Source organism: Rhinatrema bivittatum, chromosome 3, assembly GCF_901001135.1.
Source record: "Rhinatrema bivittatum chromosome 3, aRhiBiv1.1, whole genome shotgun sequence".
NCBI lineage: Eukaryota > Metazoa > Chordata > Amphibia > Gymnophiona > Rhinatrematidae > Rhinatrema > Rhinatrema bivittatum.
Window position 1 is genome coordinate 431726171 of NC_042617.1, and position 19345 is coordinate 431745515.

The 19345-nt window shown below is 42.2% G+C and overlaps 1 protein-coding gene across 1 annotated transcript in view; it reads left to right on the forward strand.

Annotated features, from left to right (window-relative positions):
* Positions 1-19345, forward strand: part of SNTG2 (syntrophin gamma 2) — a 690678-nt gene that overhangs the window by 513011 nt on the left and 158322 nt on the right. The window contains exon 13 of the mRNA XM_029596873.1: positions 10509-10580. Within this exon, the coding sequence (XP_029452733.1) occupies positions 10509-10580 (72 nt within the window). The remainder of the gene's footprint in view (positions 1-10508; positions 10581-19345) is intronic.

A 19345-nucleotide genomic window follows, 5' to 3' on the forward strand; every position in this document is an offset into this window, starting at 1 on the left:
TTATCTTTAAAAATTGGCTGGCCCGTTGGTACCAAGAGACTTTTTTCTTGCTTCTCCTCCACCCTGTCCACCACAAAGGGACCCGGTGGTGGTGGTCTATCGCCTCTGACTCCTGCAGGCATACTTCAGGCTTCAACAGACCCTAGACTCCATCCCTCTAGGACCTCCTCCCCATTTGGTCCAGGGAGTGAGGGATGCCACAACGCAGACTGGCCAATGCTTGCTGGCCGAGGGAGGCCTGCAGCCCCATCTGCTGCCTCTGCCGTCACCCACCCCCTAGCAGCTAGAATAAGCCTCTTCAATGGGAGTTCCTGCCTCTTTCTGGTTGACAATTTGAAGCCATGGTGCAGGTGCTGGCAGAGGTCGAGAGAGGATACAGGCATCTCTTGGGAGTCTGCTCAGGTTGAAACGCCACCACTGTCGTGGAGCCAGCTGTGGAGGCTGGCTTTGGCTATGTGGCTTCAGGGCAGAAGCCAACAGACGTCCTGAGCAGACTCCCAAATCAGAGTTTGTGGCTGTCCCTAATTCCCTGGGTTTTTTGTTTGGTTAATAGTTTTCTCCCTAGTTAGCCCTTCCTCATCCCTTTTTATTTTTATATGTTTGTCAATAGTTTTCTAAGAAAAAAATAGTTTAAATTGTTAATAAAAATTGTTACAAAATACTTTTTCTGAGTTAACCTGTGCTGATAGTTTCCATGAGATAAATAACGCAAAGTAAACATTTAAAGTGATAAACTGGAGTTACAAGGCTAACTTGTGAGTTATGCTTCTAAATGGCTTTGAATATTGACCTCTATGGCTTTTTTTGGTTTGGGAATAGCCATGATGGCAGTTCACATACTTTAATTTTGTGCTTAGCACTTCCCTCAGGTTTCCCCTCTTCACAATATCTCATTCTACATAGCTGATTCCATAGGACGAATGAGGTTATAGAGTGACAAAAGACAGATCATAGACACCAAGGGATAGCTTTCACCTTAATCTGGAATTTTGGAGGAAGTTACTACATGTCAGTGCCACAGCTTCAGCTAATCCTGGGTGTGTGGCCTACATGTTTTTCAAGCTACTCCCTATATTACTTGTGACCATTAGACTGAGAGTGAAAAAAGAAGGACAGTACATCTGGGAAAGGGGAGTGTGGAAAATTATTAAGGCATCAGAAGGAAATGTGAAAACAACCACTAGGTGGGGATTTTTCCTATACTTTAGATCATGGGAGTGATTAGAGGGATATATATAAAAAAAGGAAATGTTGTATCAGATCAAACTCATATTGTAATGCCACTTCCCGAAGAATTTTCTTTTTAAACTTGCTTTTTAAATATATATGGCCGCATCATCAAGCCTGACAGCGTGATCTCTGTGTATTCAAAAGAGAGCCGCCCGGACCTCTAATCATCTGCGGCAGTCAGTCCTTTTGTTCTCCCTTACTCTTTTTTTCTTATTTTCAATTTTTTAATTTTTAAATAGTGTTTTGTACTACAGTCTTTTTTCAAGGGTAATGTAAAGAAAGCTCTACGGCCAAAGTTTCGCAGCACCAGCTGCTTCATCAGGAGCTAGATGTAAAGTCATAGTGTTCATTCAAATTGTACATAATCTCTATTAATTGTATCCTTATATATAAACAAAGGAAAAGTTTTCTATTAATATTTTTATATACATGAAACAATACTTATCTGGGATTGGCAGACAATCGAACCTCATAGCTGGACAGAGAGCCGTCTCAAAACATCTCTAGTCAAGAGGAAACAGAGACCATCTTTAAACCAGACGCGGGCTTTTAACCCAATTGTATCCAATCCAGACCTCGTAAGTCATTACAGAGTATGACGTAAGTATCAAGTTTTCTGTCACAGGAACACATTCAGTTCTGCTTCAGCATTTAATCCTTTAGGGTAGATGGTATCCAGAAAATGTATCCATTTCTGCTCTGATCGCAAAAGTTTCTTGTTCAAGTCTCCCCCATGCCAGTGAGGCATTATCTGTTCAAGTACGCAAACCCGCAGTTCGTCAAAACAATGTCCATTATCAAGGCAATGTGATACAATCGGTGCATTCACCGTTGGGTAGTCAAACTCGACCGATGTTCAATAATCCTGGTCCGTAGTTGTTGTGTGGTCTTACCAACATATATCATCTTGCATGGGCATTGAATAAAATATATAACACCTGCAGATTTACATGTGGTATGTTGTTTTAATTGAACTGTAATGGATAAATTCTTAAAACGGATGCAAGTAGTCACCAGCATATTTATACATACAGAACATGTTCCACACGCTGTATGTGAACCAAAACCTTGTTTAGATGGAACCACTGTCGAATCAGAGTGTACAAGTTGGTCTTTTAAATTGGAACCCCTTGTATATGTAAATCTGGGTCTTGATTCGAACTCACTATGCACTTGTAATAGATGCCAATGTTGATGCACCAGTTGTTTAAATACTGATGCCATCGGAGAAAAGGGGACCACACATGTTATGAAATCTTCAACGGTCTCTGTTTGTATATTTAGCTCGGAGAAAAGCACGCCTGAGGCACCGTTTGGAATAGCCTCTCTTCACAAAACGGTCAAAATCTTGGCTTGAGATGTAAAATCATTCAAAGAGGAGCAGAGACATCGAATTCTGAAAAATTGTCCAGTGGGGAGATTTTCTTTTAAGCTCCGGGGATGGGCACTGCTGAAATGCAGAAAAGTATTGCTGCTTACCGGTTTTCGATAGACTGAAGTTTTAAAACCCATTGGGGTCTTTGTTATAGTGATATCCAAAAAAGTGATCACCTCTGTTTGAAAAGGTACTGTAAAATGAAGACTGATATTACGTGAGTTTAACCAAGTCAGAAAATCATTGAATATCTCTCGAGTACCTTGCCATAAAATCAGAATGTCATCGATATATCTTTTCCATGAAAAGATGTTCTGGAAAAAGGGTTGATTGTCATTTATCCACTTGTCCTCAAAGACACCCATATACAGGTTGGCGGGATCTGGAGCCGGCGCTACCTTTGCCCTGTCAAATGGTAAGGGCAAATGGCCACCGGCGCCATTTCTATTAACGCAGCCATGGCCCGAGAGCGGGAGATCGCGCTGGGATCCCCCCACTGGACCCCAGGTAATTTAAAACATTTTGGGGGGGGGTTGGGAGGGTGGGGGATTTGTTTTAAAGGGTTGGGGTGGGTTTTAGGGTTGTTTTGGTGTGCCGGTTTTCCCGCCCTCCCCCGATTTACGATTTTTTGACGATAAATCGGGGAAATTGCTATTGTATCGTGGCTCTAACGATTTTTGACAATTTAAAATATATCTGACGATTGTTTTAAATCGTCAAAAAACGATTCACATCCCAAATGATGACTACCACCCATATTAAGTTCTGTAATCCTCAATTGACTATAACTTTGAGACAACACACTACATGAAAGTCAATGGGGCTAGTGTACATCATCATGTGTCCATGTGCAATGACTTATGTGGGTAAAACCATATGACAGTTACATACTAGAGTGATTGAACATCGATCAAGTTTGTCAACAAAATGTTTGAGTGCACCTATAGTCATGCACTGCCTTGAGAATGGACATGTCTTTGACGAATTAAAAGTATGTGTTATAGAACAGATATTGCCACATTGGCGGGGAGGAGACATGAATAAGAAATTGATGCAAGCTGAACAGAAGTGGATACATCTACTGGATATATTGCATTCTAAAGGTCTAAATGCAGAGCTTGAATTAAATGTATTCTTGTAAAAACACATTTTTTCTGAAGGACAGCAGTGGACCACTGTAGACAGATATGACATCATCTCGTATGCATAGTCTCTGATTGGATGGTTTCTTGTTATAAGCTGAAAGCTGACATTTGGATGGTCTATGTTCCTGTTGATTCAAACCTTTGAGACGATGGTCGTCCTCATGGAAGGTCAGAGCATTTTTGCCAACACCAGATAACTAACATGCTAAAGTTGACAGTACTAAAACATGTATTTTTTATCATGTAGGAATGTGAATGGAGCAGTGACATATATATATAGCTGAAAAAAATGAATTACTAACACTGACAGCTCTTGATGAAGCAGTTTCTTGTGAAACATTGGCTGGTTGTCGAGCAGATGAAATAATATATATCATGGAATAGAGCTGATAAAGAGCTGATGAAATACATTTATATCATTGAAATAATACATTTTACCAATATCACTGTGACTGTTCAAAAAAGAGCTGATGAAATAATACATATACTGTTCAAAAAAAGATCTTGACCGCAAATAATTAAAAGGCCGGACGGCCTCCTCTTGAATATCAGGTAGGCATGTTGTCAGGCTTGATGATGCGGCCATAATAATTTGATAGATATCATTGTTACTATATAAATCTGTGAGTGGCGTTCTAAGATTAAAAGGGATTTTTTGGGGGTATCCTTTTTGGAAGAAAGTCAGGAGCATTCAACCCATATGTGCAAGCCCAATTTTCTTCCTAGGGAAGTAGATCTGCCAGTGAAGGAGATGATGAGAGTGCACAGTGTTCTCTATGGGGCAGATTCAAATTGAGTGGGCTCATATCAGAAAGAGCATATATGGGAATGTATTCAGCAGAAGATCAAAGCTGTGTTAAAAAAATAGCAGAAGTGTGGAGGAATTGTGCCACAAGTGGTGTGATTTGTGGCATGTGGTGAAACTCAACAAGCCTGGATGAGAGCTGAGGAAGCAGACACCCAAGTGATGTTCACTGTGGCGGAGCAGCTGGTGCTATCCAACCTGTGAGTAGGCTGGTGGTGCTTGACATCTCCCAGCAAGACCAGAAGCAGGGAAATCACTGTCTATATGATATCTTGTCTTACTGTATGTAAAGAGATATCTTTCTACATCTTTCTACATAGCATATAGTTTTTGTGCCTAAACTAGGTCCTTCTAAAATAATGATGGAGGGCACATGTGCCCACAGAGAAGAGATCAATTCACCCCTTGGCTTCAGAATACCAGGTATATAGTATAGGCCACAGCACTATAATGGTATTGTTGATTATACTACCCGGGTTCAATCCCCGGCCCTTTCCACCATTGCCGAACATACTGCTGGTATGGAAAAATACCAGCAGGCCCCAGAACACAAACCTGGGACCTTGAAGGCCAGATGCCACAGAAGAAAGCTATAAAACTGTTTTTGCAGGAATTCACAGACACCAGAGACTCAACAGGATGGGGCAGGAGATATCGCAGAGGGTACGCAAATAGTCTGTGGGAAAGAATGCAGGGGGGAGAAAGATAAGGGGAGACAAATAACAGCTGCCTGTAGGCAGACAGCGTAACAATTTAGTGGTGTGAAGCATGCAAGCAGAAATCAGATAATTAGCTGACTTTGGATTTTTAACCTATATAAGCAAAGCTGGTATGTAGTAGGGCTGGCGAGGATTTTGTATCTGTTGCAAAGCCCAGCGCTGAGCTCTTTATTATGTAAGTATATATTTGCTATATTTGCTTCCTGTGTACTTTTTGCTTCCTGAGTATTGATCTGTTTTGTGTATGAATAGCATATGATTTCCAATAAAGAATATTAAGTAAAAGTAGAATCAGAGTTGTTCTTATAAACTATTTTACCTCTGAGGTAGACTTTTAAACAATTGGTGGAACCCGGGTGGTATAATCAACAGTATATACCATCATAATATAGTCAGACCTGTTTTGCTTCTAAAAAAAAAAAAAAAGTGATGTACACTTTCCTCTTCACTTGCCCCAAGAAAACTGGCATTCTCAGTCACAGTTTTTATTCCACCCTATGACTTGAATGTGAGAGGTGAGTTTGCAGAGCACCACATCTTGAGGCAAGAAACCACTGTTGTGAAGAGTATACGCAGATAGTTGTTGCCCTCAGCAGTTAGGTCGGATGAGTAATAGCTTGTGTTTGGAGGGAAGATATGTTTGGAAGAAATACATATTAGAGATTTTCAATCTAGTATCTGAGTTGCTGAAAGAGGGCTTGGGGAGAACTTATGTGGGACAACAGTGTATGTTGGCATTTCTGCATGATCAACACTTTTAAAATTGACCTGTTAGGAAGAAATTGAAATCCAGAAGCTCCAAGGTTCCATTCTCAGAAATGCTCCCTACTGACTGTATCACTCTGAGGTAGATCATCAAAACATACGCGTGCGTGTACTTTTGTTCGCGCCACCGGCCCTTCCGGCCCACCCCCAAACCGTTGTCACACCCCTGGACCCGCCCCGGACCGCCCCCTGCCCCCAGACACGCCCCAGACATACCCCTCCAGCCCTTTTATGAAGCCTCGGGACCTACGCGCATCCTGGGGCTTTGTGCGTGCCAGCAGCCTATGCAAAATAGGTGCGCCGGTGAGCAAGTGCCCTGCGAGCATAAATTCAGGAGGATTTACGTGCGCAGGGGTTTTAAAATCTACCCCTCTGTGTGTAAGGGTGAACTGCACTAAGACCCAATTCAATATCATCCTCTTCACTTTTTTGAAGGAGTTAATAAACATGTGGATAAAGGTGAACCGGTAATTATAGTATACTTGGATTTTCAGAAGGCGTTTGACAAAGTTCCTCATGAGAGGCTTCTAGGAAAAGTAAAATGTCATGGGATAGGTGGCGATGTCCTTTCATGGATTGCAAACTGGCTAAAAGACAGGAAACAGAGAGGAGGATTAAATGGGCAATTTTCTCAGTGGAAGGGAGTGGACAGTGGAGTGCCTCAGGGATCTGTATTGGGACTCTTACTTTTCAATATATTTATAAATGATCTGGAAAGAAATACGACGAGTGAGATAATCAAATTTGCAGATGACACAAAATTGTTCAGAGTAGTTAAATCACAAGCAGATTGTGATAAATTGCAGGAAGACCTTGTGAGACTGGAAAATTGGGCATCCAAATGGCAGATGAAATTTAATGTGGATAAGTGCAAGGTGATGCATATAGGGAAAAATAACCCATGCTATAATTACACAATGTTGGGTTCCATATTAGGTGCTACAACTCAAGAAAGAGATCTAGGTGTCATAGTGGATAACACATTTAAATTGTCAGTACAGTGTGCTGCGGCAGTCAAAAAAGCAAACAGAATGTTGGGAATTATTAGAAAGGGCATGGTGAATAAAACGGAAAATGTCATAATGCCTCTGTATCACTCCATGGTGAGACCGCACCTTGAATACTGTGTACTAGGGATGTGAATTATTTTTTGACGATTTAAAACAATCGTCAGATATATTTTAAATCGTCAAAAATCGTTAGAGCCGCTATACAATAGCAATTACCCCGATTTATCGTCAAAAAATTGTAAATCGGGGGAGGGGGAGGGCGGGAAAACCGGCACACCAAAACAACTCTAAACCCACCCCGACCCTTTAAAACAAATCCCCCACCCTCCTGAACCCCCCAAAATGTTTTAAATTACCTGGGGTCCAGTGGGGGGGGGGGGGTGTCCCGGCGCGATCTCCCGCTCTCGGGCCATGGCTGCGTTAATAGAAATGGTGCCGGTGGCCCTTTGCCCTTACCATATGACAGGGCAAAGGTAGCGCCAGAGCCATTTTGGTTCCTGTCACCAGACGTCACGAGTGCAGGAGATCGCTCCCGGACCCCCGCTGGACCCCCATGGACTTTTGGCCAGCTTGGGGGGGCCTCTTGACCCCCACAAGACTTGCCAAAAGTCCAGCGAGGGTCCGGGAGCGACCTAGTGAGGGAAAAGGTAGCACCGGCGCCATTTTGAATATTGGCAATATGGCCCGAGTGCAGGAGGTCGCTCCCGGACCCCCGCTGGACTTTTGGCAAGTCTTGTGGGGGTCAGGAGGCCCCCCCAAGCTGGCCAAAAGTCCCTGGGAGTCCAGCGGGGGTCCGGGAGCGATCTCCTACGCTCCTGACGTCGGGGGACAGGAAGCAAAATGGCGCCGGCGCTACCTTTGCCCTGTCATATGACAGGGCAAAGGTAGCGCCGGCGCCATTTCTATCAACGCACCCGTGGACCGAGAGTGGAAGATCACAACGGGACCCCCCCCCCACTGGACCCCAGGTAATTTAAGACATTTTGGGTGGGTTCGGGAGGGTGGGGGATTTATTTTAAAGGGTCGGGGTGGGTTTTAGGGATGTTTTAGTGTGCCGGTTTTCCCGCCCTCCCCCGATTTACGATTTACACGATATTTAAAAAAACAAAACCGCGACGATCCGATTCCCTCCCCCCCCCAGCCGAAATCAATCGTTAAGACGATCAATCACACGATTCACATCTCTAAAGATCACTTGTGTTCATGAATACTCTCCACATTCTGACAATCGATTGTGCATGTATGTATGTTCAAGGCATTTTTTCATGTGAAACCTCTTTGAAAATTCATTTCTTAATGAGTAGAGAGTTTAATGATTGGATTTATTCTCCGGTTGGCATAGTTGTAATAATGATTTGCAAACAGGACGACAAGCTGTTTTACCAAAACAGATAAATACTCTCTTGGTTTTACCCCTTTGCATATATCTGGCTTTTTGGGAAATTGAACAACTATAAAAATTCAAACAGATGAAACCAGGCTTGGATCTTCTTTTCCTGCAAAAATCATGTTATAAGGAAAGGATATGTGCAAAAAGTTTTTTTTGTTTTGTTTTAGTTTATTCATTTGTTTTGGGATCATTTTATTTTTTTGTTTTAATTTGTAGATTTTTAAAATTTGTTTTTAATTTAAATATGAGCTAAAAACATGGCTATTCGAAAAATGCATATAACCTAATTTAAAAGCAACAGAAAGTAAAGAAGCACAGTAATAAGAATGACAAAAGATAAGAATTTCCCTAATGAATATGCATGAGAAAAATGTTCAAACACAGGAGGTAATAAATGCAAATAAATCTCATGTTTATTCATCAGGAATATCCTGAAAACCCAACTGCATTGAACATATTTATTAACAGCTTCCCCAGTTAATGTTAGACTGTCCAAAGTAGTGAACATAACCAAGCTGACAGCTTAATAAAACTTCAAACATTAAACCACAAACAAAACATAGAAATTTAAAAACAAATCAACCCAATCAACTCCAAAAGAATCATCCAGAGAGCTGCCTACCCTATTCTTTGGGGAGACAAAAAAGATGCATAACTCTTTATCCTATATTCCTGGCTTCTCCTGACAGAACCCTCTCCAACTATGTGCATAACTTTAGACCGTCGACTAAACATCAATACCATTCTCTCCCCCAGCTTCCTCTCCTCTCTCCCCCCCTTCCCCCCATTTCAACAAAGCAATGTTGTTTTGCATTCTCCTGTTGATCATAGAAGACAGTTGGCACTGTAGGCTATTTAGAGTCCTAATTGGTTACATATATTGCTAAATAACAATTACACATTTCCCTATATGGTAGTTGTCTTGCTGAGAAAAATGAAGGCAGCCATATTGGTTTTGGCTAAAACTCAGTAGTTAGCTTTCTGTTATAAGGCTCCTGTCTCAGGATTGAAAATTAAAAACTGAATTGGTTAGATCTTTGATCTCCTTTTTCTTTTTTTTTTTTTAACTCTAACCAGTAACATGATTATCTTAGGTCATATAAGACCATATTCAGGAATGAGACATAGTGATTGATGACAGCACAGCCCGGTTTTCAAGTTATCTACAATGAAAATATATAACAGAAATTTCCATATACATGTGTATATAAATTTATGTCTGTCTTCTTCAATCTGTGTGGGAGACCGGACGGTCCTGAAAATGTAAAGAGATTGAAGACGCAATTATAGAAACTTTCAACAGCAAATGCTGCAACTTTAGAAGTATAACTGCATTGTTTTCTGACAAGACGGAACTGCATGATATTTCCTCAATTTAAAGATTGTGATTTCAGGCTCCTGATGAAGCTGGTTCACAGCGAAACTTTGGCCGCAGTAGAGCCGTGGTCTTAGCCTGTCATTCCGTCTCCATTGTAACGAAGTAGCTGCATCATTTGAAGTTCAGCAAGGCCGGCGTTTACAGACTTTGCTTTTATACGAGACTTTTCAGCAAACTCAAAGTTGTGTTAACCCATAAAAATTCCAGTTGGGTTCGTCAAAGCTGTATAACATTCAGAAGTAACTGCAAATGATTGAGAAGACCGGGCGCTCTTTATTTAACATTAAGAGACGCTGTCAGGCTTGCTGATGCAGTTTACTTCTACTCTAGATGCGCATTTATATGTCTTTAATTAATATTCAATCCATAGCAAGACAAATTAGAAAATTAAAAATAAAAAATAAATAATAAAAAATAAATTAAAAATAAAAATAAATAAAAAAGACTAAAAACAGAGCAAAAAATTCTTTTTATAGTAAAAACAGCTTCCCATTTTTTTGCTTGCTTGCTCTATAAATTTATCTCATACATATTCATGTTGTTTCCAAAGGGTAGGATGACAATGAAAACTAATACTAAATGGTTCTTTTGATGAATTTCTGATAAGTACATAAAAAATGGTAAGACGGAAAGATAAAAAATATTTCAGCTTAAAAAATATGACATGGTATATATTTTGTATTTCTTACAGGTTAGCACATTAGACTGGATACAAGCTGAAAAAATCTATAACCTCTGTGAGGTTCTATTTAAACTTCACAAGGTAGGTCTTTTGTAAAATTTAAAACTTATTGTGTATAAAACAATAATCTTCAGGATTAAATCTTAAAGGAATAATGAAATATGTGAATTTCACTGTTTTAAACTGGAAATTATGTCCACGTCTTAAAAAAAAAAAAAAATAGCCTCATTCTTGTTACTGGTAAAATAACATACATTAATATTAGATAATTATGTTGCCTTTCTTCACAGGAACAATAACTTTCAAACCAGTACATGAGCGCCCTTTGGAGCGTTGACATTAGTACATGCGGCCATTTTATAACTTGCACGCATGTTTTGAAATACCTTGGTCATGTACATATGTGTACCCATTTTTAAGTGGGTGCATGCATAGGTGCTCAAATTCTGATTCTACCACGTAAGTCAGGGTATTTTATAATGGGCGCGTGTCCATGTCATTGCCAATTTCATCAGTTCATCCACCAGTTTACCCATTTGAGAGCTAGGCCCTCCAAACAACCCTGTTTTCAAAGCCTGTACGCCCCCCCCCCCCCCCCCCCCCCCCAGTTATGCTAGATCTTTTATACCCTTCAAAATGGCAAATTTATTGTTTTTTTTAAGTTACACCTCCTCCATAGCAGAAGTAAAATTACACAGCAGTGGACTTGGGTGCATGCCTGGGCACATAAGAATTTCCATGCAGATCTCCTGGCCATACCCTGAAATGCCCACGTTTGTCAAGCCGACACCCATGCCATGACCCTTTTTGAAATTAAGTGAGATGTATGCGCAGCGGGAGATACACTTGCATCTGGGTGATTTTTAAAATTTGCTAGGTGCGCGAACCTGACTTGAACAATCTATAGTGTATGAGAAACTGTTATATTATTGAAGTCTGAATCTTACAGGCTTTCCAATGAGTACATTTAAATGTATGGAACAAAAAAAAGTCTATTGAAATATATGAAATATGTATCATATTGTTCACATAAATACAGTACTGCATGCAGGTATAATTCTTGGCCAAGTTTTGTTCCAGTTATCAATGTTTAATAGACAGGCATTAGAAAATTCATAGTTTGAAGACAATTTTCAATGCCATCTACCTGGAGCAATACCATTTTACTCAAGTAAAAGGGCTGTCTGAATATTGCCACACATTCCCCAGATAAAAGTGTACACAGGGTTCCACAATTGTGTACTTTTAGCTGCATTAGGAGGAGGTGTTCTTGGGCAGCATGTTTAGGTCTAAAGAGAATAATAATATTCAGAGATTGCATGTTCAGAATTGTCTGCAGAAAAATTAGGTGCAAATATGTGTGGCCAATCTGTGGAGTACTTTCACTTTCAAAACTGGTGCAAAGACTGCAGGTAAAAGGTAATCCCAGACCTTGTATTAATGTGGGCATTTGGGAAAATGTCTCTATAATATAAGAAATTAAAAATTGAAAAGTTGATTTTTTAACATCTATTGATGGTATATTCTAACTAGTCTAGCAGTAAATGATTATTTTTACATTCATTACCCCTTCAATCCAAGGGAAACTCTCAACCTCTTCCATCCACCTTTTATGATTAAAAAATCTTCTGCAAATGGCCCATTACTGGACAAGAGATCCATTAATCCCAACCAAGGATACAATTTTTTTACAGTGTTGGATTTTAGAAAAATACTGTGAAAATGCCATATTCCCACAGAAATTTGGCTTTCTAGCTTTCTGAGTATGTACAGATATTGCGCCTGGAGGGGACCCTTGTCCTGAGGCAGTGAGGAGCGGCTCCCTGGATGGGCCCAGGAAGCACCTGCCACCAGGGGGTGGACCACTGGAAGCCTGAGGTCCCCCCGGGTAGAGCCCTTTGGGACCTGGACTGCTTGGACTTAGGTGGGCCTTGCAGGGTCTCCCGGAAAGGAAGTGGAGGAGTGTGCCCACCAAGATCAAGGGTGCGCGGTCGATGTCGAGACTGGAGACTTGGGGAATCAAGGAAGGCCAGAACAGTGTCTGCAATGATAAGGCTAGGTGCAGGGCCAGACTCAAGGAAGTGTGGTCAGTGATAGCGAGGGTCAAGTTCCAAAGGCCAGTCCGAGAGTAGTCAGCCAAAGCAGGGGTCAGGTTCCAGAGGTCAGGTGTGGTTGAGGAACAGGCAGAGGTTAGTATCCGGGCAGCGGTCAGCATAGTCAAATAACAGGCAGAGGTCAGTATCCGGGCAGCGATCAGCATAGTCGAGGAACAGGCAGAGGTCAGTACCAGAGAGTCAGTCCAAGAGGTACTACCTGAAGGGATGCAGGAACAGACAGACATTGGAACAGAAGGACGCTGGAACAAGACTGAAACAATTGATGAGACACTGATGCAAACAAGTACACTTACAGTGTCAACCCAATTGCCAAGGCAAGGAAGTGCAAGCAGGAACTTCCTGATAAACTGTGCTCAATCAGGATGCGCCGCGGAGCCTAGTCCCACCCCTGGCCCTTTAAGAGGCCGGGTGGTCCACGTGATTGCCTAGGGGGGGGGGGCCGACATCATGGAGGACTTTGAGCTCTGTCGTGATGCCTGGTACGTTGAGGAAGGCCCAGCGACCGCCGCCGTGGGACGCTGAGGCCTAGAGGAGCTCACTGCTGTCATGGAAGAGGCCGATCCGGGTCCTGCCAAGGAGTTGGGAAGGTGAGCAGGCCCATGTGCGAACTGAGCATGAACAGGATGTGCAACAGTACCCCCCCCCTTCTAGACCTCCCCCTAAGTGGGCAAGGTTTCTCAGGATGAGCCCTTTGAAAGACTCGAAGGAGCTCCTTATCTAGGATGTTGTAGAGGGTTCCCAGGAATTTTTTTCGGCCCCATACCTTTCCCTGGCCTTCCCGCAGAGATCCTCCAACTCCTCATATCGCCACCGAGACTGATGACACTCTTCAGGTAAGAGAGGTCCTCGACGTCCGTCGGCATCGAGGCCGCAAGGAGTACCTCCTTGGGAGGTACTCTCAGCGGCCTCGATGCCGACGGACGTCGAGGACCTCTCTTACCTGAAGAGTGTCATCAGTCTCGGTGGAGATCTGAGGAGTTGGAAGATCTCTGCGGGAAGGCCAGGAGAGCATGAGTGGTTTCAACAAGGAGACGTGAAACGTGTTATGGATACCCATCGCACGAGGTAACTGTAGATGGTATGAGACAGCTCCCACTCTTCTGAGGACAGGAAATGGACCAATATACTTTGGTGCTAAGCGATGTGAGGGAAGGTGTAATCTTGTGTTGGGTGCTTAGCCACACCTTTTGTCCAGGGCGGAAGAGTGGAGCGGGGCGTCTGTGAGCGTTGGAGGTACGTTTGGAACATTCAGTAGCTTGGTTGAGGCGTTCTTTAACTTGATTCCACACCTGACGTATGGTGTGAGCTGTAACCTGGGTGGCTGGTGATGGAACGGAGAGAGGTACTGGTAGTGGTAAACATGGTTGTCGACCAAATACCACGGAGAATGGGGATACATTGGTGGCAGCGGCATCATGGGTATTGTGTGAGAGTTCGGCCCAGGGTAGTAGGTTGGACCAGTTGATCTGCTGATCATTTACATACGAGCGAAGGAAGGCTTTCAGGGTCCGATTCGTTCTCTCGGCTTGGCCGTTGGCCTGAGTGTGGTCAGCAGGCCCATGTGCGGGTCGAGCACGGATGGGACGCACAATAGCAGGGTGCTGACCTCCAAAATTTTAGAGCAAGTCTTTGGACAAGGTCTGACAGAGTGGGACTGAGACAGGAATACGGAAGGAAAAGGAATCAAGTAGTGAGAAGAGCCGGGGAAGAAAAAGTATTTTAAGAGAAAACAAGAAAAAAATAAAAGATAGGGGAAAATAATTGATTTGGAAAGAGTGGAAGGATGATAAGAAGCAAAACTTACATATGTTGTATGAAGAACTAAAGCAGAGTGCATGAGAAACATTAACTTTTATTTTATTTTCTGCTTAGGTGCTCTTAGTAGGGATGTATATTATTTTCCAACAAATGCTAACAATGAAATGAATGAGTCCATATTTGGTTCATTACAAATGAAATGAACCAAAAATAGCCACCTATCAAAATAGCAAAACATTTTAGTTATTTTCATATTTGTGGTATTTTTTAAGAAACAAAATGGGCCTCTGCCAGTCCTGGCAGGTCCTGCCTGGGGCTAAGGCCGGCCTGAAGCCATTATTGCACTGAGGCCTACTAGATACTGAGGCCTACCTGATACTAGGTCCTGTCCTGAGCCAGCCCAGCACCAAGGCCTACCCAGCCCCAGATCCTTCTCTGAGCTGGCCTGGTGCCAAGGCCTACCAGGCACATGGGCCTGCCAAGAGTCAGCCCAATACCGAAGCCTGCCTGGTACCAACATCAGTCCCGAGACAGCCCAGCATCAAGCCCTAAGTGCCACCAGGTTCTACCCAATGCTGGGGCCTGCCAAGAACTGGCCTGGCACAGAGTTCTACATTAGCCATCCTGGTGCCAGGGACTGCCCAGGATTTGGACTCACTTTCCTTCCTTCCTTCCTTTAGAATCACAGGAGATGGAGAGCTCCCACCTTGCCCCTACTTACTTTCTACCTGGATCCTCCTCACAGGGAAGAAATTATGCCTAGTTGCTTCCACTGGGTCTCCAATGCTTTAAAAATAGTGCCAGCATGTAGAGGAATCATTGACTTGATATCACTTTAATGCCATCCTTCAGGAACTTTCACTATTTTTTAAATGTCAAAGACCTGGGCAGGAGTTACTGGGCATTGCTCCCACCCTGCATAAAAGATCCAGATGGGGGTAAGTATAGGCTGGGGTGGGAGCTCCCAGGCTCCAGCAATCTTAAAGGGGAAGAAGGAAAAAAAGCAAGCCTGAGTCCTAGGTAGGCCATAGCAACAAGTAGATCTCAGTACCAGGCAGGTTCCTGGCAGGTCAAAGCACTGGGTAGATCTCGACAATAGGATGGCTCGAGGCATGCACCAGCACCATTTAGGCTTGTGTCAGGCCAGCTTGGGGCATTATTATGAATTGGACATTATTTTGAATTTTACAATAAATTAATGTTTTTGGAACTTCAGCAGATATGTGGACCTTTTGTTTTATGTAAGGCTTCCTTTAGGCCTCCCAGAAGTTTTGTGATCCCTGTTTGGTGAACTCTGTTGGAATTGAGCAATTCTAATGCTGCAGAAGTGTTACTTACTACTTCTGCAGCAAATGAAAGTGACTTGTGTGAGAATTGAGTTACATTTTGGTTCTGAAAAGTGGGGCACAAGAAGACACGTTCTACCTCATAGTTGTGCCAGTGTCCTGTCCCACGACTGAAATGGGATTTAAAAGTCAAAGATTTTAGAAGCAGATAATTTGTTGTAAGGACTTTCACACAATTGAATATATTGTAAAAAATCACGAAAATGGAGGTGGTTGAAAGTTAATGATTACACTCACAAAGAGAGTTGCGGGGACACCTACATAAATATATGAAACTTTCAACCTACCCCCAAAAAATGTTTTTGTGAAAGGAAAGGAAAAAAATTGACATTAAATTCTTTATTATAAATTACTATCAAAGAATGTGTGGTATCAAAGAAGTATTTTTAAACACATTACAGGTGCATGAGAAATTTATTTTGACAAGATTATTACAGTGATCGGACAGTGTTGTCCCCCTTTTTTTGATTTATCATAAATATAACATCACTGTTTTGTGGTGGTTTGAGTCTGAGGCAGGTGTTAAATTTGAACCTTTCATCAGGTGCATGGCAAGTAGTGACTAGAGGAGTGAATATCACAGTTTCCAGTGTGCTCCCTAAAGCCCAATTTGCATATGACTGTTATGGTTAAGTGTGTTTTGGTGGATCCTTGGGTGCTGTGGAAGATGACCACGCCCACGGGGAGGAGCCCCGTGAGGAGCCACAGCACTGGGCTAGACTTGTAGTGAGGCGGTCTGGTAGTTGCAGTCTCAGGGACCTCGGCAGAGGGAGCCCTTCTCTCCTTGATGTTGAAAGGAGGTTCCGCAGCAGGTTTCCCAGCTGGGAAATACTCTGGATGAGATAGACTGAGAGTTAGAGTACTCACTAGGTGTTTGCTGTTGGAATGCGATTCCACCAGATATGTAGAAGAAGATACTGGCACCGAGGCAGGGAGAGCAGGCCTTCAAGGAGCGAGTACCTGTTCCCTGTAAGGCACCTGAAATAAAGCAGAGGGCCCCTGAGGAGCGGGTACCCAGGTTAGCAGTTACCCTGAAGGGCAGAGAGTGAGCTTCCAGCGGCAGCACGGAAGCGGCAGAGAAGCATAGACAAGAATGAATTTGAGTCCTTGCTAACTCAATGAGCTAGTAAACTAGTGAATGTAATATACCCGGATGGCGTGACATCAGCATGAGGGAACACTCTCGAGGTTCGCGCCAAGGGTGGTATAAAGACGTGGGTTGCGCGCACGTGCGCACCCTAGTAGGTACCTGGGAGGAGCAATGGCAGGAGGAAGCACCATAACCGTTCCGGAGAAGCCGGAGAGGTCGGCTTGTAGACACTGCGGTAGCCATCTTTCCTAGGTAAGTAGGAGAAGCCATGAATAAAGTGAGGGAAACGGGGCGAAGCCGTCTAGCACCGGCGGACGCAACAATGACATTCCCTCATTTACATGTGTGTGCACCCTGATTTTAGTATGTACTTGCAAATATTTTCTGAACCTGCATTTGAATATATGCTAGAGTTTTAATGGATAGTATGCTAATTTCTATACAAACTAAGCAGTGAATTTTCAAAACATTATGCATGTAATAATTAGCACATTATTAGCCTCTGTTATTACGTATTTTATAAAAGTCAAAATACGCACATATTTTAAATTTTGCGTGCACATACCCATTTGCATTAAAACGGGGCAGTCTAGGGGTTCTGGATCGGGCATAAAATTTGCATGTACAAGTTGTTGTTTTACTTGTATAATTTTATACCTGATAATTATCTTTCATAAGCAATATGAAATGTGTTGTACTAATTGAATGGGAGGTCTAGGTGAATTAGGAGGGGCTCAGGATGAAGTATCAGGAGAAAGACTGGGCAAATTGGTGGTAAACTGATAATTTCCTTGCTGCCTGCATGTTTTAAAATACAACAATTAATGGTAGTAAGACCTGTTCTCTTTTCATGCATAAAAAATACATGTATATATTTTTTAAATAGGTAGGAAAAGTGCACACATTCAATGCATTGATATATATCTATCGATTCTCTGCATGTATTCACTTGTAAGCCTACATATACACATATGGTACAGGATAGAGATACACATATTTTATAAAATGCTTGGATATAATCTGTGCTGTTTATAAAATACTACCTTAGATCTACTTGCGGCCATATACTTGTGTAAATGCCGCTGCACACATTTGTTTGAAAGTTAGCTCCCTATGGCCTTAGCAAGCACACTATCATTTAGTGCATATGTAAACAAGAATCTATCAATATGTATTTCTTTCACTATATAAAACTGTTCAGTATAGTGGCAGTCATACAAGAGTGAACAAACACAATATTATGATTCTAGGAATAGGGTTGTGCAATATTTTAACAGAAATTTGATAAATCCACATAAATCCATATAGGTTTGTTGGATTGGTTTGGGAACCTTTTTTTTAAGAGAGAGGCTGGCTTCTGTCAAAAATCCACAGTGTATGTATAATAATTTTCCATGGCCATGCATAATTATTCTTATAATTTCTGCAAAGTGGCACGATTGCTTCTATGAAACTTTTCCTTTCTGAAATATGGTATTTCAAAATTTTGCAGGCAAGTAACAATGCTCTGTACTTCCATGCCTAGGCCTGAGGATGTTGCAGAAGAAGCATTTATTTGAGAAACATAAACATAGAAACATAGAAATGACAGTAGAAAAAGACCAAATGATCCACCCAGTCTGCCCAGCAAGTTTATGCTTATGCCAGTATCTGCTGCACTGGGCAGATTATCCTCATGCTTATCAGTTTCCTAGACCATAAAAGTCAGGGCCCTCGGATGGTGTTTGAATCCAGTTTCCCATAACCCTTGCTGTGGAAGCAGAGAGCAATGATGGAGCTGCATAGAAAGAATCAGGCTTAGTGATTAAGGGTAGTAAAAGCCACCTCAGCAAGTTATCCCCATGTTTATTGTATTCCCAAACCATAAACGTTGGAGTCCTCGGTTGCTGTCTGAATCCAATTCCCCTTTTGCCACTGCCATTGAAGCAGAAAGCAATGATGGAATTGCATTAACAGTGTAAAGGCTTATTTGTTAAGGATAGCAAATGCCACACCAGTAAGTTACCCCCAGTTATTTCCACACAATCTTTTCTTTATTTCTACCCTCTAGCCTTTAGGGATCCACAGTGTTTATCCTTTATCCCTTTGAATTCCTTCACTTTTCTTATCTTCACCATATCTTCCAGAAGGGCCTTCCAGGCATTCACCATCCCCTCTGTGAAGAAATATTTTCTTTCTGAGTCATTCTCACTGGAGTTTCATTTCATGACCTTTAGTTCTATTGATTTATTTTCCAAGGAAAAGGTTTGATGATTGTGCATCATTAAAACTTTTCAGGTATCAGAAGTTCTGTATCATATCTCCCCTGCACCTCCTGCCTTCCAGATCATTCAGCCTCTGCTCATAAGTCTTCCAATGCTGACCCCTCACCATTTTGGTCACTCTTCTTTGGACTGCCTCTTTCCTCCTGTATTTATCCTTTTTGAGATATGGGCATCAATACTGAATGCAGTACTTCAGGTGAGGCCTCACCAAGGACCTGTACAAGGACATTATCCACTCTTTTTTCTTCCCGGTTATTCCTCCTCTCTATGC